The sequence below is a fragment of the Choloepus didactylus genome (genome assembly GCF_015220235.1).
Source record: "Choloepus didactylus isolate mChoDid1 chromosome Y unlocalized genomic scaffold, mChoDid1.pri SUPER_Y_unloc1, whole genome shotgun sequence".
In the NCBI taxonomy this organism is placed as follows: Eukaryota; Metazoa; Chordata; class Mammalia; order Pilosa; family Megalonychidae; genus Choloepus; species Choloepus didactylus.
In genome coordinates, this window is record NW_023637624.1 from 2,501,967 (window position 1) to 2,526,689 (window position 24,723).

The window sequence follows — 24,723 nt, forward strand, 5'->3', positions numbered from 1 at the left end:
GATAAAAAAAAAAAAAAAGAAAAAGAAGGGCCCTCCTTGTAGATCCAATGGGCTATTGAAATGCTAAGAGACAAGGAGTTTAGGGCCATTAAGGAACAATCAAGAAAGCAGAGAAACCAGCTCTTCAGACAAGGAAACTTGCCCTCTGGATTTGCATATGAGCTTGACTCTGTTTGAGCACTGCCCTTCTCTGTTCTATGTTCAGCAGAACTCCAAAAAGCTGCTGGTTTTATTTTTGGGTTTTTTTTTTTTTTTTTTTTTTTTTTTTTTTTGCTGTTTTTGCTAGCCCTGTCTCCTCTCCACCTGGCTGACTGCTCCCAGATTCTCCGGTGTCTGGTCTCAGTCTATCTATGTTTGGAGTTTGGATCAGCAGTCTGATTTTTCAATACGAGCCACCACTGCAGTTCTCCCTCCTCATTACCAGCACTGATGGCCCCTCCTCCTATGGGACTGAGCCTGGCAGGGAGAGGCACGGTCTCCTGGCTGTGAGAACTTACAGATTTCTCTGGCCTCAGCTGTTCCACACATTTGTGAGTGTTATATGAGGTACGCCCAAAGTCAAATTGTTCTCTAGTGTCCAGTCCACACAGTCCCTGGCTTTCTACCTGTTGCCCTGGAGGAGTAACTAAAACCTACACCTCACCTCTCCACCATCTTGCCCTGCCTCCCCTGTTTATCTTTGAATATTTTAAATTCTCTCTCAGATTTCTTTTAATGCAATTTTATTGAAATATGTTCACATACCATACAGTCATCCAAAGTGTACAATTGTTTACCATATCATGTAGTTGTGTATTCATCACAATTTTTGAACATTTTGATCACTCCAAAAATAAAAGTAAAAATAAGAATAAAAATAAAAAAGAACACTCAAAATATCCCATACCCCTCCCTCCCACTATTATTCATTTACTTTTTTCCCCATTTGTGTACTCATTTGTCCATGTGCTAGATAAAGGGAGTATGAGTCATGAAGTTTTCACAATCACACAGTAACACCATATAAGTTACATAGTTATACACTCATCTTCAGGAATCAAGGATACTGGATTGCAGTTCAACAGTTTAAGATATTTCCTTCTAGATATTCTAGTAAACTAAAAACTACAACGGGATATCTGTATAATGTTTAACAGTAACCTCCTGAATGACCTCTCTTGACTCCATTTGAAATCTCTCAGCCACTGAAACTTTATTTTGTTTCATTTCCCTTCCCCCTTTTGGTCCAGAAGGCTTTCTCAATCCTACAATGCTTGGTCCAGGCTCATACCCAGGAGTCATGTCCCACATAGGGAGGAAGGCAGCAAGTCCACCTGCTGAGCTGGCTTAGAGAGAGAGGCCATGTCTAAGCAACAAAAGAGGTTCTCTGGGGGTGACTCTCAGGCAAAATTATAAGTAGGCTTAGCCTCTCCCTTGCAGTAACAAGCTTCATAAGGGCAAGCACCAAGATCAAGGGCTCAGCCTACTAAACTGGTAGTCTCTAGTGCTTGCAAGAATATCAGGAATTCCCCAGGTGGGGGAGTTTAGTCTTTCCACATTGTTCACTAGTCCCTCAAGGGGGCTTTGCAATTACTTTCTATCCTCTGCCCCATGTCACAGGTTTGTCTCTTTACATCTCAAACTTGTGATCTCCATTAGAAAAGGCCTGAACCTTAATAGGCTGTGATTCAGTCAATTTGGGCTTCATCAGGTAACCTCCCAGTCAATTAAAAATATAAGGACAGACAATAGTTTAAAACGTAAATAGGACTCAAGACAAGAATTCAACTTCAACACATTTTTACTAAAGGAGAACTTAAGGTAAAAGGAACGAGTTTAGAACTTAAAAATTAATTGATACATTACCAAGCCTAGGAGCGCCTGTTCCTCCAGATGCAGCTGGCCATGATATCAGAGAGCTTCTCCTTGTCTGGGTTAAAGACTATTAATAGCACTTTTTAATTACATGCAATCAAATCATATTCTATTTTTACGTTTGAACCATGAGTGGTAAATGAAGCGTCATGGTCCATGAGTGGTTCAAGATCAAAGGAGGGTATCCACAGTGTTATCAGAGACTTAGCCTTGAATGCCTGCAAAACTCTACGGATGATATTTCTATTCATTAATCTGTGACTTCTGTAAGAGCAATATAACATACTTTTTATTTATATAAAATCTAAAAATTAGAAAAGAGATTACCGTTACTTATCTCTAGCTTGTTAATGTAGTTTTCTTATTTCATTCCATGATTAGTTTAGCCATTAGATCATGTTAATAAACATAATTTGATTATAATTGTATTCTTATGACTGATCTATGATTAAAGTAACAGCTGTAGCTGCATTCTGTTTCCTTTTTACACAGAGAACTAGATGGTTACCTGTTAGCTATATCTAAGCAGATTGAGAGGGCCTTTCTGCTTTCTTGAAAATATTCAGTTTTTAACAGTTTAGCTTCTTCAGTATAAGCTAAGGGACTAAGGGACTCAAAGGAGATGAATAATCTTCTAATATAGGACTCAAAGGACATGAATAATTGAGTGTTTTTAGGTAAAAGTTCTGTTAAATATGCTTTTGTATCAGAAGGAATAACTGGTTCTTTACTGTCAGAAACAGAAAACATCAGGTGGAATATGAGAGCAGCATAGAGAGGAGGAGTCAGCATCCTCATTATCAAATTCCTCAGTAGAGATATTATGCTGCGACAGCAGATTACTCTGGTATGTTATCAGGTATTCACAGTAACCTATACAAACCAACCCGATCTCACTCCCTATTCAAGGTTCCATGTAATTATGGTATTTGAATAAACTAACCACACAAGTTAAATTGTATTGTGTGCTACAGAAAATATAGATTTTGCATCAAGAAAGCCCAGTCTCTTCTTTGGTCCTGCACAGAAGCCAAAGTTCTAGAACAGTCAATATAATCTGAACCCTTTAGTCTGATCTACCCCAGTCTCAACCAAGTCCATTTCGTTCATATCTCCAAAGTCTGATCTCCTTTTTAGCTGCTTTAACAGTTGCTGCATGGGGCATTGCCAAAACTCACAGCTGCTGAATGCTGACTCCAAGTCCCAGGTGCCAGACAGACACCCAAAGCACCGGAGACTGACCACGTCACACAGAAACAGCTCAGCATCTAAGAATTTAGAAATAACCGTTATAACTTATGAATAGATATGAAAGCTGTAAGACCTTACAATATAGAAACTTTACAGTAAGCCTTCCCCTTATACCCATGCTCCCAGATTCGATTCTCAGACTTTATACATAATTGTTAGTCCATATTAGTGAGGAGTTACAATGTTTGTGTTTTCCTTTCTGGCCTTATTTCACTCAACATACTGTCCATTCACATAGTTGCATGCCTCATAACTTCATTCTTTCTTGCCACTGCTCAATATTCCCTTGTATGTATACACCACAGTTCAACATTCCGTTTATCAGGCAATATACCCTTAGGCCACCTACATACATTGAAAATCATGAATATTGCAGCCACAAACACCAGTGTGCAAATGGCCGTTCATGTTCCTGCTCTCAGTTCCTCCAAGTATACACCCAATAACTGGGTTGCAGAACTATATGGCAACCCCATACTTAGCTTCCTGTGGAATCACCACAATGCCCTCCAGATGGGCTGCACCATTCTACTTCCCAACCAGCAGTGAATAGGTGCATCCCTCTCTCCACATTTTCTCCAGAATTTGTATCTCTCTGTTTCTTTTTAAACAGTTATAGTCACACACCATACAATCCACCCTAATTAAGCAATCAATCATTCCCAGTACAATTGCATGGTTATGCATTTACCATGACAATCTATATGAGGACATTTCCATTTCTACTGCAAAGATAGAGGAAGAGGAGAAAAAATGGGGAACAAAAAATAGAAGAATAAAGTAAAATAAAATAAGAGGTACACCAAGAATCCCGTACCACACCCTTACATTCCTGTCTTATAGACATTTAGCTTTGGTATATTGCCTTTATTACAATTAATGGAAGCATATTACAATGTTACTGTTAACTATAGACTCTAGTTTGCATTAATTGTATTTTTCCCTTATGCCATCCAATTTTCTACACTTTGCCATGTTGACCTTTATTCATTTTCCCACATGTAAAAACATTTTTATATTTGTACATTTAGTCACAATCATTGACAACTCTAGGTTTCAGTAAGTTATACAGACCCAGTCTTTATGGTCTATCTTCCCTTCTGGTGTCACACATGACCCTAACCCTCATCTTTCAGCTTTACTCACAGACATCTTTGTTCAGTGTACTTACAATACCGTGCTACCATCACACAGTATTGTGCTATCTATTTCTGGATCTATGCAATCAATCCTAAACATTCTGTAGTCCTTCCGCATCAAATGGCTGATCTCTGCCCTCTTTCTATCTCCTGGTCACCTGTGTTGTCAGCTTTTAACTCCCAAAGTTTGTTCATTAATGTCTGTTCATATTAGTGAGACCATACAGAATCTGTCCTTTTGTTTCTGGCTAACTTCACTCAACATAATGTCCTCAAGGTTCATCCACATTATTACATGATCCATGTCTTTGTTCTGTCTTACAGCTGCATAATATTCCATCATGTGTATATACCAGTTTGTTTATCCACTCGTCCTTTGATGGACATTTGGGCTGCTTCCATCTCTTGGCAATCATGAATAATGCTGCTATAAACATTGGTTTACAAATGTCTGTTCATGTCTTAGCTTTCAGTTCCTCTGAGTATATACCTAGTAATGGAATTGCTGGATCATATGGCAGTTCTATACTTAGCTGCCTGAGGAACCAGCACACTGCCTTCCAGAGTGGCTGCAACCATCTTCATTCCCATCAACAGTAAATAATTGTGCTGCATTCTCCACATCCTCTCCAGCACTTATAATTTTTTGTTTTTTGGATAATGGCCATTCTGGTAGGTGTGAGATGATATCTCATTGTGGTTTTCATTTGCATTTCCCTAATAGCCAGTGAAGTTGAGCATTGTTTCATCTCTTTTTGAGCCATTTGTATTTCCTCTTCAGAAAAGTGTCTGTCCATTTCTTTTTTGCCCATTTTTAAATTGGGTTGTTTTTCTGTTGTTGAGTTGTGGGATCCCTTTGTATATTCTGGATATTAAACCCTTATCTGATGTGTGGTTTCCAAATATTGTTTCCCATTGTGTAGGCTGCTTTTTACTTTTCTGACAAAGTTCTTTGATTTATAGAAGTGTTTAATTTTGAGGAGATCTCATTTATCTATTTCTTCTTTGGTTTCTCATGCTTTGGGTGTACGGCCTAGGAAACCTTCTCCTGTCACAAGATCTTTAAGATATTTCCCTACATTTTCTTCTAAGAGTCTTATGGTCTTAGTACTAATGTGTATATCTTTGATCCATTTTGAGTTATTTTTTGGATAAGGTGTGAGAGAAGAGCCCTCTTTCATTCTTTTGATATGGATATCCAGTTCTCCAAACACCATTTATTGAAGAGGCTGCTCTGTCCCAGTTGCATTGGTTTGACTGCCTTATCAAAAATCAGTTGCTCATAGATGTAAGGGTCTATTTCTGAACACTCAATTTGATTCCATTGGTCGGTAAATCTATCCTTATGCTCATACCGTGCTGTTTTGACCATTGAAGCTTTGTAGTATGCTTTAAAGTCAGGTAGTGTGAGACCTCCCAGTTCATTCCTCTTCCTCAAGATATTTTTGGCTATTCAGGGCACATTTCCCTTCCAAATAAATTTCATTATTGGTTTTTCTGTTTCTGCAAAGTAAGTTGTCGGGATTTTAATTGGTATTCCATTGAATCTATAAATCAGTTTAGGTAGAATTGACATCTTAACTATATTTAGTCTTCCAAACCATTGACACAGTATTTTCTTCCATTTTTTTAAGGTCCTGTTTGACTTCTTGTGGCAGTTTCTTGTAGTTTTCTCTATAGAGTTCCTTTGTGGCCTTGGTTAAGTTTATTCTTAAAGACTTGATTCCTTTGTTTACTAATGTAAATAGATTTTTTTCTTGATTTCCTCCTCCTGTTTCTCATTACTTGTGTATAGGAACACTACTGATTTTTGAGTGTTGATCTTGTAGCCTGCCACTTTGTTGTATTCATTGATTAACTACAGTAGCTTTGCTGTAGATTTTTCTGGATTTTCTACATATAGGAACATGTCATCTGAAAAGAGTGAAGGTTTTACTCCTTCCTCTCCAATTTGGATGCCCTTTATTTCTTTTTCTTGTCTAATTGCTCTACCTAGAACTTCCAGGACAATGTTGAATAACAGTGGTGACCATGGGCATCCTGTCTTGTTCCTGATCTTAGAGGGAAAGCTGTCAGTGTTTCCCGTTTAGTATGATGTTAGCTATGGGTTTTTCATATATTGCCTTTATCATATTGGGAACATTCCCTTCTATTCCTATCCTTTGACGTGTTTTCATCAATAAAGGATGTTGAATTTTGTCAAATGCCTTTTCTGTATTGATTGAGATGATCATGTGGTACTTCTGCTTTGATTTATTTATGTGCTGCATTACATTAATTGATTTTCTTGTGTTGAAAGCCTTGCATACCTGGAATAAATCCCACCTGGTCATGGTGTATAATTCTTTTAATATGCTGCTGGATTTGATTTGCAAGTATTTTTGTTGAGGATTTTTGCATCTATATTCATTAAAGGGATTGGTCTATAATTTTTTTTTGTACTATCTTTGTCTGACTTTGGTATTAGGGTGATGTTGGCTTCAGAGAATGAGGTAAGTAGCTTTCCCTTCTCTTCAATATTTTTAAGAGTTTGAGCAGGTTTGGTACTAATCGTTTCTTGAATGCTTGGTAGAATTGAAATGTGAAGCCATCGGGTCCCAGGCTTTTCTTTTTTGGGAGCTTCTAGATGATTGACTCAGTCTCTTTACTTTTGATTAGTCTGTTGAGGTCATCTATTTCTTCTCGAGTCAATTTTGTTGTTTACACTTTTCTAGGAAGTTGGCGATTTCATCTAAGTTACCTAGTTTTTAGCATATAGTTGTGTCCTAGTTTGCTAATGCTGCAGAATGCAAAACACCAGAGATGGATAGGCTTTTATAAAATGGGGGTTTATTTGGCTACACAGTTACAGTCTTAAGGCCACAAAGTGTCCAAGGTAACACATCAGCAATCGGGTACCTTCACCGGAGGATGGCCAATGGCGTCCGCTAAACCTCTGCTAGCTAGGAAGGCAGCTGGCATCTGCTCCAAAGCTCTGGCCTCAAAATGGCTTTCTCCCAGGACGTTCCTCTCTAGCAAGCTTGCTCCTCTTCAAAACATCACTCCCAGCTGCACTTAGTGAGTTCCCTCTCTCTGAGTCAGCTCATTTATATAGCTCCACTGATCAAGGCCCACCCTGAATGGGCGGGGCCATGCCTCCATGGGAACATCTCATCAGAATCATCTCCCACAGCTGGGTGGGGCACACTCCAAGCAAATCCAACCAACACCAAAACATCTGTCCCACAAGATCACAAAGATAATGGCATTTGGGGGACACAATACATTCAAACCAGCACAAGTTGCTTGTAGTATTTCTGATTGTATTTGTTTAATATGATCTCTCTCTTTTTTTTTTTTTTTTTTGTTAGCCTACCTAAGGGTCCATCAATTTTATTGATTTTTTTTTGAAGAACCAAATTCTGGTTCTGTTGATTCTCTCTTTTGTTTTTCTGTTCTCAATTTCCTTTATGTCTTTTCTAATCTTTGTTATTTCTTTCCTTCTGTTTGCTTTGGAGTTAGTTTTCTGTGCTTTCTCTAGTTCTTCCAGGTGAATAGTTAATTCCTTCATTTCTGCTCTCCTCTTTTAATATAGGTGTTTAAGTCAATAAATTTCCCTCTCAGCACCACCCTTGATTCATCACATAAGTTTTGTTATGTTGTGTTTTCATTTTCATTTGCCTTGAGGTATTTACTAATTTCTCCTGTAATTTCTTCCTTTACCCATTGGTTGTCAAAGAGTGTACTTTTTAGCTTTCCATATATTTGTGAATTTTACAGCCTTCTGCCTGTTATTGATTACCAACTTCATTCCATTATGATCTGAGATAGTGTTTTGTATAATATCAATATTTTTAAATTTGTTGAGACTTGCTTTGTGACCCAACATGTGGTCTGTCCTAGAGAATGTTCCATGAAAACTTGAGAAAATTGTGTATCCTGCTGTTGTGAGGTGTAGTGTTCTATAAATGTGTGTCAAGTCTAGTTCATTTATTGTATAATTCACCATCTCCATTTCCCTATTGATCCTCTGTCTAGATATTCTATCCACTGATGAGAGCAGTGTATGAAAATCTCTGTGCTGGTTTGAATGTATTATGTCCCACAAAATGCCATTATCTTTGATGCAGTCTTGTGTGGGCAGATGTATTAGTGTTGATTAGATTGTAATTCTTTGAGTGTTTCCTTGGAGATGTGACCCACCCAACTGTAGGTGATAGCTCTGATTAATTTCCATGGAGGTGTGGCCCTGCCCATTCAGCTTGGGCCTTGATTAGTTTATTAGATCACTAGATAAGCTCAGACAGAAGGAGTGAGCTTGCTACAGCCAAGAGGGACACTTTGAAGAATGCACAAGAGCTCAGCTTACAGAGACATTTTGGAGACAGCCTTTGAGAGCAGGCTTTTGCTCCAGAGAAGCTAAGAGAGGACAAACACCCCAAGACCAACTAAGGGTGACATTTTTGAGGAGCTGCAGCCTGGAGAGGAACATCCTGGGAGAAAGCCATTTTGAAACCAGAACTTTGGAGCAGACACCAGCCATGTGTCTTCCCAGCTAGCAGAGGTTTTCCGGACACCATTGACCATCCTCCAGTGAAGGTACCTGACTGTTGATGATTTGCTTTGGACACTTTATGGCCTTAAGACTGTAACTTTGTAACTAAATAAACTCCCTTTATAAAAGCTGATCCATTTCTGGTGTTTTGCAAAAAGGCACCACTAGCAAACCAGAACAGTCTCCAACTATTATTGTAGTGATATCTACTTCTCCCTTCAGAGTTCTCAGTGTTTGCCTCATGTATTTTGGGGTACTCTGGCTTTGTGCATAAATACTTATGACTGTTCCATTTTCTTGATGAATTGAGCCTTTTATTAATATATAGTATCCTTTCTCTCTTTAAATTGTTTTACTTTTGAAGTCTAATTTGTCTGATATTAGTTTAGCTACTCCCACTTTTTTCTGGTTATTGTTTGTGTGAAATACATTTTTCTAACCTTTCATTTTCAGCCTATTTTTGTCCTTGTGTCTAAAGTGAGTTTCTTGTAGATAGCATGTAGAAGGGTCCTTTTTGTAAATCCATTCTGCCAGTCTCTGTCTTTTTATTGGGGCATTTACTCCATTAACATTTAGTGTTATTACTGTAAGGTTAGTACTTTCTTCTACCATTTTTCTTATGGATTTTATATGTCATCTCTTTTTTTTCTCTCTCTGCTTTTACCCTTCTTGATAGTCTTCATTGCTACACTCTTCTCCAAACCTCTCTCTCCTGTCTTTTCCTATCAGCCTTTAGCCCTCCCTTTAGTATTTCATGTAGCACCAGTCTCTTATTCACAACTCTGTCAGTGTCTGTTTGTCTGAAAATATTTTAATCTCACCCTCATTTTTGAAGGGAAGTTTTGCCAGATATAGAATTCTTAGTTATCAGTTTTCTCTTTCAGTATCTTAAACATATCATAAAATACAAGAGATAAAAACACAATGGAGACATACGATAGTATATTTGAAGAGGCATAAGAAAGAATCAGTTAACTGGAAAACAGGACATTTGAAATCATATACACAAAAGAACAGATAGGGAAAAGAATGGAAAAATATTAGCTGGGTCTTAGGGAGCTGAATGACAACATGAAACTGCCTTCTCACCTACATAGTTTCTACAGAGAAATCCGTACATAATCTTATCGTGCTTCCCTTGTATGTGATGGATCACTTTTGTCTTGCTGCTTTCAGAATTCTCTTTGTCTTTGATATTGGACAATCTGATCAGTAAGTGTTTTGGAGTAGATCTATTGGGATCTGCTCTGCTTGGGGTATGCTCTACTTCTTGAATCTATAGGTTAATGTCTTTCATAAGAGTTGGGAAATTTTTGGTGATTATTTCTTCTATTATTCTTTCTGCCCCCTTTCCCTTCTCTTCTCCTTCTGGGATACCCATAATATGTATAGTCATGTGCTTTATGTTGTTGTTCGGCTCCCTAACACCCTGCCTGTATTTTTCCATTCTTTTCCCTTTCTGTTCTTTTGTGTGTATGATTTCAAACACCCTGTCTTCCAGTTAACTGATCCTTTCTTCTGCCTCTTCAATTATACTGTTGTATGTCTCCACTGTGTTTTTCATCTCTTGTATTTTGCCTTTCATTCCCATAAGTTATGGCAATTGTTTATTCAAGCTTACAAAATCTTTATGGTTAACCAGTGCCTTGGTTATATCCTTCATCTCTTTTGCCACATTTTCCTTCATCTCATCTCATTGATTTAGGAGATTTGTTTGAACGTCTTTAATTACTTGTTTCAATTCCTGTATCTCGGTGGAATTGTTAGTTTATTCTTTGGCTCTTCAATATCTTCATGTTTCCTTGTATCTCTCATTGTTTTTAGCTGTCCAGGCATCATATTTTCTTGATGACTTTATTCTGGAGCTCATTTTCACTCTTTTACCTAGGGTTTTCTTGTTGGTTGGCTTTGTTCTTTATCTGTTCTTTGGCATTTAGTTCAACTTATTCTAAACCTCTCATATAGTTTCTGTTTAGTTGATCAGAATTTTTCCTCTCTTGTTTTTCTGGTTCTTGCCCTGCCTCTGTGTAACCTTTTTGTGAGAGGGTCTCCCCAGATATGCCTCTATGTAACCTTTTTGTGAGAGGGTCTCCCAAATCAGATTTTCCCAGTCTAGACAGGCCCAATTCTCAGGAAAATGGTATGATGTTTCCCTGAGAATGAGACCATGAAGGTGGTCAGACCCTACTGTGAAGCCTCTAGACCATGTGCTTTTCCTATTCCATCTAGCATGTGGCACTTGTCAGCCCACAGCTTCCCACAAGGGTAAAGAAGTGCCAGAGATGCCTTTAATTCTCTGCAGGCCCTGTCCCTGCCAGGGGCATGGCTGACTCAAGCTGGTTTCTGTTTTCTGCCCTTGGGGTCTGAGTTCTTTGAAGGAGGTCTACCACTTGAGCTGGAACACACCCCCGTTTCTTGTGGAAGGTATGCCATTTAGGGAATTGTCTCCCCCACTAGATTCATTGCTTTGTCTCTCAGACATATCTTAGCTCCACTGTTGCCTGGGTCCAGAGGCCAGTTGCACATACCTGAGCCTTTCTGTAATGAGCTACTTTGAAAAGTTATTTCAAAAAAAAAGAAAGAAAAAAGAAAAAGTAAAAGAAATCCCTTTCAAGTCCTTTCCCCAGCCTCCATGTTTTGTCCTTACCAGTATAGGTTATTTAAAGAGACACCCTTTAGGCTATTATCTTGTTCACTTGAGTAGTTACTCTGAGACAATTTTAATTCCACTCTTGCCCAGGGCAGTGCTGAAGCAGGAACTCTGATGGTCTTTTGAAAAATCAAAAGATAATGAGTCAGAGAGCAAGAAAAGAAGAAAGAAAAAGCCTTTTATTCAGAGCTGGACCCTAACTCCCCAGTTTGCATATGGGAGTTGGTAACATTTCTATGTGCCCCTTTACCTTGGAGCCCAGCCCTTTTCCAGTATTCTGAACACCTCCAACTCCAAAAGTCTCTATGTGTTTTTTTTTCTTTTTGATACTGTTGTTAGCACTGCCTCTTTTTGGCTGGACTGATTGCTCCCAGTTTCTGTGGTGCCTGCTCTTGGTTTATCTGTCCTTGGAACTTTTATTCAGCAGGCTAAGTCTGTTTATTAATTCTGTAATTGGGGCCAGGTTGAGCCCCTCTCCTTGCTCCAAGCACAGATAGTTTCTTTTTCCCTCAGGGAACCAGCTCCAAGACTGTCTGCTGTGCCTCTGGAGAGGGACATGAGTCCCCTGGCTGGGGAAACTTATGTTTTTTTTGCTATAATCTCAGCCATTCCACCTGTTCCAGACCCACAGTGTATGATGCATGACTGGTCACAGAAGACCCCCCAAAAGCTCCCTCATTTTTGAAGGACAGTTTTCTTGGATACAGAATTCTTGGTTGGCAGTTTTTCTCTTTCAGTATCTTAAGTATATCATACCACTGCCTTTTTGCTTCCATGGTTTCTACCAGGAAATCCACACATAGTCTTGTCAGGATTCCCTTGTATGTAATGGATCACTTTTTTCTTGTTGCTTTCAGAATTCTCTCTGTCTTTGACATTTGATAATCTGATTATTAATTATCTTGGAGTAGGTCTATTTGGATCTATTCTGTTTGGGCAATGCTGCACTTCTTGGATCTTTAATTTTATATTTTTCATAAGAAATGGGAAATTTTAAGTGATTATTTCCTCCAGTATTCTTTCTGCCCCTTTTCCCTTCTGTTCTCCATGTGGGACATGCATGACATGTATATTCATGTGCTTCATGTTGTCATTCAATTCCCTGAGACACTGTTTAGATTTCTCCATTATTTTCCCTATCTGTTCTTTTGTGTGTAGGATTTCAGTTATCCTCTCCTCTAGTTCATGATGAATCCTTTCTTCTGCCTCCTCAAATCTGCTGTTGTATGTCTCCATTGTGCTTTTCATCTCTTTTATTGTGCCTTTCATTCTCATAAGTTCTGCCATTTGTTTATTCAAGCTTATGAATTCTTCTTTATGGTTACCCAGTGTCTTCTTTATATCCTTCATTTCTTTTGCCACATTTTCCTTCAGCTTTTTGATTTGATTTAGCATATTTGTTTGAACATCTTTAATTAGTTTTTCAACTTCTTTATTTCATTTGAAATGTAAGTTTTTCTCTTTGGCCCATATCTTTGATTTTCCTTGTGTGACTCATAATTTTTTATTGTCTAAGCATCTGGTTTCTTTGATTACCAGAATCAGATTTTTCCACACCAGATGGGCCCAGCTCTCAGTAGGAGGGTGTAATGAGTATCAAGTTTCCCTCAAGATGAGCCCCAGAAGATTGTCAGACTTTCCTGTGAGGCCTCTAGACTCTGTGCATTTTCTATCCTGCCCAGCAGGTGGCACGTGTCTGCCTGCAGCTCCCTACTGGTGTAAAAAGTTGAAGTGCCTTTACTTATCAGCAGACCCTGTCCCTGCTCAGATAAGGGTGTTCAGAAGCCAAGCTTAAGCTGTTTCTTTTTTTTTTTTTAATATCTCCTCAGGCCCTAAGGTCTGAATTCTCTGAGGGAAGGAAGCCACTTGAGCTGGGCCCCACATCACCTCTTCTTAGGGAAGAATTGTCCTTTAGGAAATTTTCTCCTTCACTTGATGACTTCTTTTGTCTCTCTGATTACCTGAACTCCACCCTTGCCTAAATCAGTGCTGGCTGACAATTGAAAATGCCTGAGGCTTTCTCTAATGAGCTACTTAGAATGAGACAAAAAAGTGAAAAAAGAGATTCCCTTTCACAGCCAGTCCCCAGCCCCTCAGTTTCTCTAGTCAAGAGCTGCAGTTGGTACCTGGTAATATGGACCCCTTTTCTTGGGATATAGCAACTTTCTAGTATTCTGAGCTCAGCCATCTCCAATATCCTATCTATCTATCATCTATCTATCTATCTATCTATCTATCTATCTATCTATCTATCTATCTATTATTATGATTTCTGTCAGTCCCACCTCCTCTGTGCCAGGAGAGGCCTTTCCTGCTTGCTCCAGGTTTATGTGTGCTTGTAGCTTATATTCAGTAGTCCAAATTTGTTAATTAAAACTGCAGTTGGAGCTTGGTTGAGTTATCTTCCCTTGCTCACAGCAGAGACCCTTTCTTATTCCCACAGTGAAGTGTTCTAACTCAGCCTGCTGTGCCCATGGGGGAGGGGCACCACTTCCCCAGTTTTGAGGGCTTTACTTACAATTCTACACTGTGGTCTTGGTCCAGTCATCCATTCCAGACTGGTGTATGATGTGTGTCCAGTCATGAATGTCCCCCAAACAGTTGTTCCAGACTATTTACTAGTTGTTCCTGGGTATTTACTAGTTGCTGCAGAGGACAAACTAATTTCCACACCTCTCTATGCTGCCTTTTTGCCCTGGCCCTCTCTCTCAGTTTTGAAGGAAATTGTTCTGGATACAGAATTGTTGACTGGCATTTTTTCTCTTTCAGTATCTTAAATGTATCATACCACAGCCTTCTTGCCTCCATATTTTCTGATGAGAAATCAGCACTTAGTCTTATTGGATTTTCCTTATATGTGGTGAATTCCTTTTCTCTTGCTTTCAGAATTTTCTCCTTCTCTTTAGTACTTGACAGTCTGATTAGTATGTGTCTTGGAGTGGGTCTATTCAGATTTATTCTGTTTGGAGTACATTGGGCTTCTTGGATTTGTAGATTTATGTCTTTTATAAGTGTTGGGAAATTTTCAGCCATTATTTCCTCAAATAGTCTTCCTGGCCCTTTTCCCTTCTTTTCTCCCTCTGGGATAACTATGATGCATATGTTTGGGCACTTCATGTTGTCAGTCATTTCCCTGGGAACCTGTTCAAATTTTCCATTTTTTCCCTCCATTTGTTGTTTTGTCTTTTTGAATTTGGTTGCCCTGTTCTCTAGCTCACTGATCCTTTCCTCTGCCTCTTCAAATCTGCTGTTGTATGTTTCTAGTATATTTTAAATTTCATCTACCATGGCTTTTATTTCCATAAGGTCTGTTATTTTTCTATGTATTCTTTCAAATTCTTCTTTATGCTCTCTTAGTATCTTTTTAATATCCTTTATCTCTTTATTCACATTTTCTTTCATCTCCTCGAATTGACTTAAGTCATTTTTTTTTTACCATCTTTGATTAGGTCTAAATTCTGTGTCTCCTCTGACTTTTTAATTTGTTCTTTTGACTGGGCCATATCTTCCTGTGTTTTAGTATGTCTTGTGATTTTTTGCTGATATCTGTTCATCTAGTTATCTATATGGGTCTATTCTGAAGGTCAATTTCTCTTTCTTGTCTAGGATTCAGTTGTTTCTTGAGTTTATGTTAGGGCACTGCTTTGCCAATTGGATTGTCAGTATTTCCCAGCCAAAACAGGGTTGGGTCCCCGTGCAGGGGAGTAGGCCTGCTCGGATAGATCTGGAATAGAATCTGGAGAGGCTCCAGAAACCTCTGCTTTTTTCCCCTGCACTTCCTGGCCTGCAGATAGTGATCTTCAGAGCCCAGTAGTGTGTAAGCAGTTGGGGCTGAAACAGCAGGGATCCTGTTTTCTCACTTTGCTCTCAAGTATCTGACTCAGTGCTTGACTGTGTCTCCCTCTGTACTTGGGTTGGAGGGCCACCACAGCTGTCTGCCAGGCAAATATTGGACCACCTGCTGTTGTGTCCCTGAAAGGTGGGGCCTGGGCTCCAGGAAGCATGGCCAGAATTGGTCTCTGCGCATGTTTTCTCAGTCTCTTTGTCTTGCACTGACCTGAGCATTGGAGTGCCCTCCCTTGTTCCCCAGGTCCCTAAACAGCTAATTCAGACAGTTTCTGCCTGCTTACTTGCTGCTTTTGGGAAAGAAAAAGGTTATTCTCTTTCCTCTCTAATTCTCCATTTTGGAAGCTTCTTCTTGGGGCCCTTTGTATTCCACAGTCTGCAGCATCTTGTGTCCTGCCCTGGATGTGGACTTGGGTCTCTGTGTCTGGATATACTTAGGGATTTGTCTCACTGTTCTGAGAGATTTTATATAGTCTGTGTCACTGGTGGGAGGAATCCTGACCACTGCCTCTGGGCAATTCCCAAGCTTTGTGGGACTGAGTGAGGGGGAGAGAAGAGGACTGGCTGGTCTGGGATGGAAATTTCCTACTTGATATTTTTCTCTTTGTTTGATACAGCATTTGTGGGATCCTTCTCCAGTCTTTAACTTCATCCGAAGTTCTGAGCAAGTGAGATTTGTCCTTTTTTCCACTGAGTCTCTGGGGAGAGGTTTTCAATAGATGTCTCACATTGCTATGTTGCTCTGTGTATTCATTTTAGTAGAAGATGGTTTTTGAACTTTGGAATTTGATAAGGGTTTTATTATTTATTTTGTAGTACAGGATTAAGAGTAATGTTTTTATTTTCTATAGTTGTGATTTATTTATCACTTCACTTTTGTTCTTAGCCATCTCCAGATGAGGAGAGCAGTGTTTATGAAGAATTGGAGGGCTGCTTTAATCAAGGCAGTTATGAGGGAGAGAACCTTGCTGCTGTGCTAAAGGGCTTCTTATCTACATTTATAGTGGCTGCTTGAAATTATCTGGAGTGCTGCCAGTCTTCTCTAACTGGCACAAAGACCCTCATTTGGAGCCTGATGCTGAGGGGACCAAAAACCATATCATGTGAAGAATACTTAGAAAAAGTCAAGTTATTTGGTCTAGAGTGAAGAAGATTTATAGGAGACATAATAACTGTTTTCAGTAGCTTAAAAGTTGTCATAGACTTGTTCCATGTAGTCCTAAATGATAGGATTATGTTAGAAGGGTTGGAGCATAGAAGGGTAGAAGGAGTATTGCTAAAACTGGCACAGCTGCTGATTTAAATATTTATTACTCCAAATTTCAACCATTCATTCACATTTTACGTACACATTAAGATGTTACCATTGATATCAGCACACATGCGTGAGTGGCCAAATGCCTACATGAGTACTGGAGGGAGGTTATGTAAGTACTGGCTTTGTCATTTTATCACAGAGACATCATCTTCAGAGAACTGCTTATTTCTATTCCTACCCAAACACTCTTTTTTTTGGGGGGGGGTTAATTACCTGATCTCCATTTCTTGATACTTAGGTGGCGATCATTACCCTTCATCTGCATGAGCTCTCCTCATCAATTTCCCATTATATTCTTTTGGACAGTATGATAGGCAGAAGCAATAAGATGTCCACATCCTAATCTCCAGAACCTGTGAATGTTACCTTACATGAAAAAGGGGAATTAAATTAGCTGATGGAATTATGGTTGCTAATCAGCTGAATATAACATAGGGAAATTATCCTGGATTATCCACATGAGCTCAATGTAATCACCAGGGCCCATTCAGGAACTGGAAGGCAGAAGAGTAATGCAATGTGAGAAAGACTTGGCTAGCCATTGCTGGCTTTGGAGATGAATGGAGGTTGCAAACCAAGGAATGTGGGCAGCCTCTAGAATCTGGAAAAGCAAGAAAATGGATTCTCTACTAGAACCTCCAGAAAGTAACACAGCTTTGCTGACACAATGGTTTTAGCCCAGTGATACCCATTTTGGAATTCTAACCTCCAGATTTCTAAGATAATGACTTTATGTTGTTTTAAGCCACTTAGATTGTCGTAACTTGCTATAATAGCAATAAGAAGTTAATACAGACAAGTTACTGAAAAGATCCCAGCAACAGTAAATACTGCTTCTTGGTATTTCTCTTATTTAGAAACTTAATGTGTCCATTTTTGAACTATTTCAATCAACCATCTTCTGATAATCATTTGCCCATGCAAATATGCATCCATTTCTCTAATGCTTTGGATTGGTTTATTCTATTTTTCAATTATTTAGGCTCCAGTTAGTGAGAATATCTTATATAAAAGGATATAAAATGAAGTGAAGCTTACAGGGAGGGTGATTTCCACTCAATAGAGGAAAGAATTTTCTATGAGAAGCATTCAAAGATAGTTTGGGCTGTATTTGAAGGTGCTATAGCAGTAACTGAGCAACTAATGAGTGGAGACATTAAAGAGAGGGTTTGTGCAATGGTTGAGGTGTTGGCCTAGTATGCATTTTATTGTTTTTGGATCCTAAGAACCTGAGGGGTTGTGAGGAAGAAATATCACTGATGAATGGGTGGGACCCCTGGGTACAGTTGTAGAAATTGTGCCTGTGAAAGACATATAGCCAAAGGGGAAAGTGGGCAGTGAAATCTAGCTCATGTTGTTTGCTAGGCTGTACATTCTGGCTATGGGGATCCTGTTCCCTAAAGAAGGGACACCTTTTTCTAATTCATACTAAGGTATTGTCTACCTGATAAGATGTGTGCTTGCAGGACTTTATTCACCCAAACAAAGAAGGCACTTTTTTCCTAATTTGCACAAAGTTATTGTCTGGGCCAGCACTAACCCCAGGACTAGGGCTATAGCGGTTGACTTCTTGGAGTTGGTGAAGGCAAGGCAAGAATAAATAAGAGGAAGTAGGGAAGGAGGGTTATGTTCCTGATTTTTAATCTTACTCTGGCTTCTCCATTCCCTCAGCTAGCTTCCAAATGATGTTACTGGTACTTGCTGCCAATTGAGAATTCTAGCAGCATTTCTATTTAGGAAGAGAAACTAGTAAACAAACTAATCTTGTTTATTAGTAAAGAAGTATTGTTTACTAATAAACAAGTCTCTGAGTATTTCAGAATGATCTCTTTTTGGAGTTCATTGTACAAGGTAGCAAATGAGGAAAGGAAGAATCTAAGTATTGGAGATCAAAGGGAGAAGGAAAGGCAGCTCTCTGGTTTCTAAGACTCGTCACCTGCCCCAAATGTGTAAGGATAGATAATGCCAAGATCTAGAAAAGGAAAGGAGATATACCCACGTTCCTAGCTGGGGCAATTCTCATATTAATAGCAGAATCCTAGCTGACCAGGTATGATTGCTCCACTGTTCTTGATGTTGCAGACACTCCATGTAGCTAGATCTATCTGATATGGTTTGGAGCTATATGCTATCCAGATTCATGCCCGGTTTGTTTATTCTTCTAGATGGCCTTTGAGATGAATCATGAAACCCTGTACTTGGCAGTGAAACTGGTGGATCACTACTTAATGGAGGCAGTATGCAGAAAGGACAAACTACAACTCCTTGGTTCCACAGCTTTTCTGATCGCAGCAAAATTTGAGGTGAGCCTGGGTCTATACGGCCTGGAGAAAACTGAGCACACATACATATACACACAAATATGAGTGTATACATTTGTGTATATATGTGTATATATATGAGTATGTGTATACAATTATACATGCACATACAGGCATAATTTTTTCCCCACCAAATCTTTTGTCTGTCTTCCCCAAGCAGGGAAGCTGGTGTTGGATGAAAATGGTGGTATATCTCAATTTCCTGGCATCATCAAGGTTTTTCCATTTTCTGTTTGAAGATGTGTATATGTGGGTATGTGCTTAATTAAATGGTAGTTCTTTTTAAAGCTTCATTCTAGTCCATGATTCTCTGCCCCCTGCCCTTTTCTTCTTGTCCCAACACCATCCCCATTTTGTGGAGTCTTGTCTGCAAATATAAGGAAGCATTTACAAACCTGGATGCTGCAGGCTTTTACATGGTAATGATTCTAAATGGTCCAAGTGAATAGTAATTTTTGAAGTAGCAGTATAAAGTGAGTAGCTGGCTTTTTCTTCATAACCATAATTGATCCAACTAACCTCTTTGATTCTTTAGGAGCAGAGAGGTAGGAACTTGTACTAAGTTCAAAGAGCTTAAAAGTGTGGGTTTCTGTTTGTTTGTATTTGTTCCTTCCCTCCCTCCCCTCAGGTTTTGTTTTTCTGATGAGTCACTCAAATCAACCAGAATCCAGTTCTCCGAGCTATCCTGAAGCTTTTTGCCTTCTCTGCCTTTCAGCGCTGAGCAGAGGAGAGGGCTGTCTTTGCCTGGTTGTGATTTTCATTACTCTCTACCCTTAGGAACCTTGCCCACCTTTTGTGGATGACTTTCTGTACATCTGCGATAATATTTACCAGTGAGATGAGATGCTTGCCATGGAAATCAATATCCTCCAAACCGTCAAATTTGACATCAACATTCCCATCGCCTATCATTTCCTATGCAGATATGCTAAGGTAAGAGGGTAGAGGCACATCTTCATTGTCCCCCTGCTGGGTTATTCTCCTCTATATCCACAGTGGTTGCTTGAGTGATGAGAAAAGGGAAAGAGGGAAACTGAGGGGCAAAGGCAATTTCTCCTTCAATCCAACCAGCTGGGTTAAAGTTCGGCAATCTTTATGATATAAGGGGGGGGGGGGCAAGTTGCTTATTTCCATGGTGTGCTATAGGTTTTAGGTGAAGGCAGAGTAGAGAAGGGGGAAAAGATTCTGTGATCAAGCAGGGACATATGGCATTTTGGGGAGATGCTAGTAATGTTCTCTTCACCTGGTTATTAGTTTCATGGGAGGTCACTTCGTTATAGGTCACAATTTAAAAAAAAAGGCTCATGCAAGAAAAGGTAAGGGGTTCTTTTGAAGCATGAAACACCTCCTAGATTGGAACCAGGTGCAGAGTCACAGTTGAGGGACTTTGGCTTTTCAAAGGATAATTGGTACAGAAAGAGAAGGTAGGAGGGTACCATAAACACACTTATAATTTGGATGAAAACCATAAAGGTGGCAAATCCCACTCCTGATTTCAAAATCCTCCCCTAAAGATTCTGTGCTTTGGGGGGTAGCTACCTTAAGATGAATCATGGGGGTAAGAGAGGTAGTTTACTCAAGCAGAAAGATATATAGGTCTTGGGTGGGATCATTTGAAAGAGTGAGTATGGGGGACTCTTCTGTTTGGTGCTGGTTTTCTGAGTTGATTATTGAGCCAGACTTCTTGCTGCTTTTAGTGTGTCCATGCCAGCATGAAGACCCTGACATTGTCCTGCTTCATCTGTGAGATGACCCTGAAGGAATATGACTATGTTCAGGTGCGGGCTTCCAAACTGGCTGCTGGTTCCTTCCTCCTGGCCCTCTACATGAAGAAGCTTGGACACTGAGTAAATATTCGTGAGGGGCAAAGAGTGGGGTTTGAAAACAATAGGGTTGGCTCAGAGGGAAGGTGTAAATTAGGGCAATGGGAAACTGTTGGTGAAAAAACTACCACATACCCACTGTTATGAATTGTTTAACACCTCAACAATTTGGGGGCCTGGCAGACCGAGAGGGTTTCTACAGCAATGATTTTGAAATATTTTATTTTTCTTAGTCACAGTATGCTTTGTTCCAAAGAAAGCTTACCTGAAAGTCCAATATCACAAAACAGACTAATGTGGAATTATTCTGATTGAAGCAGGGGTGGGGGGCACTTCTTATCCTAGACACCCTTGGCAAACTTGGTCCCCTAGAGAACTTGTTAGACAGGGTATGAAAAGCACTAATCCAGAGAATGGAGTCATGAAAGCAGTTGTCCATATGTATAATAAGGACTCAGAGATATGACTTTTGTGCTCTTCTCTGAAGGGAGGGTCCCCAAATCGTCCTACCTCAAAAAAAATAAAAATTGTATTTGAGGCTCTCTTAAAAATTGTAAATAAAAACAACTTTAGAAAATTTTAAATTTTTTATTGATGTGTAACATACAACCCATGTAAAAAGAGTATGCTTACTGTGCAAATGCAGCCCTCCTTCCCAACCACCCCTGACCTCCTCCTACCTGGATATTCTAGAGTCACTACAGATGGGAAAACCTTTGTGTACTGAGAAAGAACCCCACAAACAGTTGTATGAACTTGGACCAGTCATGTTGAAATTTCTTAGGGCAGAGAAATCAGTCAATAAATGGCAGCAATGATGATAAAAAAATAAATAATAATAATGGCTAGCATTTATTGAATTAGTGCCTACACAGTGTTCTAAGCACTTTGTGTATTAACTCATTTAATTTTCATAACAGCTCTATATCAGTACTGTTATCCTTATTTTACAGATAGGAAACTGACACACTGAAAATTTAAACAACTTTCCATGTTGATACTGCTAGTGATAGGCAGAGCTAGGCTTTAGGAACTAGGAGTGCTAGAATGGATGTGGCCATAGCTCTGGAGTCATGGTTCTGGAGGCCCCATGCTGAGTAAGACTTTGATCCTTGGATCCTGGGGAAGTTTGGTAGATCCTGTGGGGCAATTGAGGGGCCCAGAGCAGCAAACTGTTTGCCAACCAGTACAGAAATATTTCAGTGTTTTGGTACTTGGTATGTCTTTAGCAGTGAGTATCACCTAAAAACTAGCCCTAAGCTCAGGTAGTCTGTCTCCACAGTACATTATGCTATTATGCTATTCTGCCTCTCCTATAGATAAGGAAGGCTTCGCAGAAGAGGTGACTTTTAAGCTGAGACTCAGATAAGTAGGAACTTGTGAGAGGAGACATTCTAGTTAGAGGGAACAGTATTTGAAAAGGCACTAAAGAAAGAGTATGATATATTTAGGGTAGGATAAGATATCTGCTATGGATAGAACAGAGGTTATATTAATAGGGAATGGTGAGAAATGAGACTACAGTGGTAGTTGTGGTCAGATTGTGAGCAACTTTGTATGCCGTGCTAAGAAATCCACTTCATCCTAAGGCATTGGAGATTTTTTAAGCACAGGCATACTACTGTTTGTGTGTTTTGGGAACAGTACTGATGCAGAAATATAGAAGGCATATTAGATGAGAGAGAGTCTAAAGGTAGGAATGTTAAATAATAGGCTACCTTGATAGTCAAGGGGAAGCATTGAGGGTCTGAACCAATGCAGTGGCAGTGGGACCATTAATCTTATTTAACACACCCAATATAATGTGTTACTCCCCTATTCACACCAATGCCCTGTGCCTGTGACAGTGGTTTCCACACAGTATTAGGTAGAATCCTGGGGTTCCTATCTCAGGGACAACGTAAAAGATAAGGGAGTCAAATTGGTGGGCTTCTAGGTCCCCACCTCCACTTCCAGGTAAAATATATTGAAAAAAGGAGTTCAAGGAAAATAATTCAAAACACTTTTAGATAACCACTGACTTACAGAATCAGTCCTGTTTCTTTCTCTGCCTGTTGATCTCCCACTTTTCTTTCAACACCCATTGTAAATGTGCCCTCCTCTCAGAAGCTTCTGTGATTTTCCTGGCCAGAGTTCATTGGTCGTGCTACTCTGTTCCTCCAAGTATCCCATGTTCACTTCCATCATAGCACTTACCACATAGTTTGCCATTCTCTGTGTGTCTGTCTCCCCCACTAGATACAGACTCTTCAAGGGCATCTTTGTATTCCCAGTGTCCTACACAGGACTTGGTAACATCAATCCTATTGATCCCATTGACTGGGCCCTTACTATGTGATAAACCTTATTCTAAGTGCTATATATAACTCATTTAATACTGTGATATAATTATGTTAATGATCCCCTTTTGAAAGATGGGGAAATGGAGGCACCAGGAGGTTAAATAAGTAGCTCAAAGCCACATTTGCTATTAGTGAAGTTGGGATTTGAATCCAAGCAGTCTGCCTCCAGAACCTTTGCTCTTAAATCCTCTGCTATACTGCTTCTGCCACATCATGGGCCTTTTATGAAGCTGAATGAGAAAATAAATGTATGGAATGATAATTTTTTCTTTTCCTTTCTTTTTTTTTTTAAATATATATTATACGTTCCCATGTTTTAACCTCCAGCTTTCCTTCTGGTGACATACATGAATGTCCCCTTTCCACCACAGGAATGATAATTTTAAAACCAGAGAGGAGGATGAGCCTTAGTTCCTGTTAGTCATTGAATTGGGACCTCAAGTTTGTCCTGGGGTTTGTCTGGCTATAAGAGTGAATAAATTATAAAATCCTTAGATTCATGAATTTCAGCCAGATGATCACCTATGATCAGGGCTAATGTCAGTGATTACATATGGCTGTAGCCATACTATTGTTTGTGACTGGAACTCATTCTTCTAGACTAGTACCCTGTAATTATTGGGCTATGTCTGTGCTTTATGAGTTTAAAAAACATTTTGTATATCACCCCTGCTTATGCAATGGGTGGGAAGTTTGGACTTGGGGTAGGGGAGATGGTCTGTTTTACAAGTCACTGTTCTTGCTGCTGCTTCCAGGCTCCTACCCTAGAGTATTACAGTGGCTACAAGATTGCTGATCTTCACCCTTTGGTCAGGCAGCTGAACATCCTGCTGACTTTCCAGGCTTGTGACAGGCTCAAGACTGTGTATTCCAAGTATTCTCATCAGTAAGTACCAAGCCCTGGTTGAAGTTGGGGTTGTACTTAGTCATGGGAAGCCTTAAAGCACTGGGCCCAGACTAACCTCACTTAAAGAGAAAGAGGGATTCAGATACTTTTCATTTTCCTTTCTGCTTTAGGTTTAAAGCAAGATAGGGAGTCAGGGGCTCTATGTTCCACTTGTCCCATGGAGCCTCCTTGGCTTTGGCCTCTTGTATGCTGAGCATACCACTCTTCCTTTTGCAGAATCTTCTTTGAAGTCATCAAAATCCCCCCCCCCCCCTTGGACATATTGAAGCTGGAGGAGATTTTGAACTACTCCTGATTCTGAGACTGAGAGTCTGGCATCCTGGCAGCAGCCACCAGGTCCAGACAGACACATTAATAGACTGTTTATTCTATGCTTTAATTTGTCTTTGATCACTTTTCCTTCTTGTTGTTTGTCTTTTTCCAAACTGATAAAGTTGTAAATATTTAAGTATTTTATGAAAAAGAAGAAATTATTGTAGTACTTGATTAGAAATTTAATAAAAAATTTAATAGTTGTTAAAATGGCTCCCTCTTCTCTCATAGCTCCAACACGCCATGAACAGCCCTGGAAAGTTTTTTCCTACCTAGTAAAGACTATGTCTCAGGATATAGCTTATAAAATTTCCTCCTCTGTTTGGAGGTTTTTCTCCTCATGGGTAGAGGAATTGAGCTAAGCATGAATGGAAAGATGGGACTGTGTAAGAAGGATCCTGGGGGGTGGTGCCCTGTCTAAAGAGA

The 24,723-nt window shown here is 39.6% G+C and overlaps 1 protein-coding gene across 1 annotated transcript in view; it reads left to right on the plus strand.

Annotated features, from left to right (window-relative positions):
* Positions 1-24,280, plus strand: part of CCNB3 (cyclin B3) — a 66,669-nt gene extending 42,389 nt beyond the window's left edge. The window contains 5 exon segments of the mRNA XM_037824677.1: positions 18,758-18,895; positions 19,691-19,846; positions 20,611-20,760; positions 23,834-23,964; positions 24,202-24,280. Of these exon segments, the coding sequence (XP_037680605.1) occupies positions 18,758-18,895; positions 19,691-19,846; positions 20,611-20,760; positions 23,834-23,964; positions 24,202-24,280 (654 nt within the window).
* Positions 24,281-24,723: the final 443 nt, after the last annotated feature.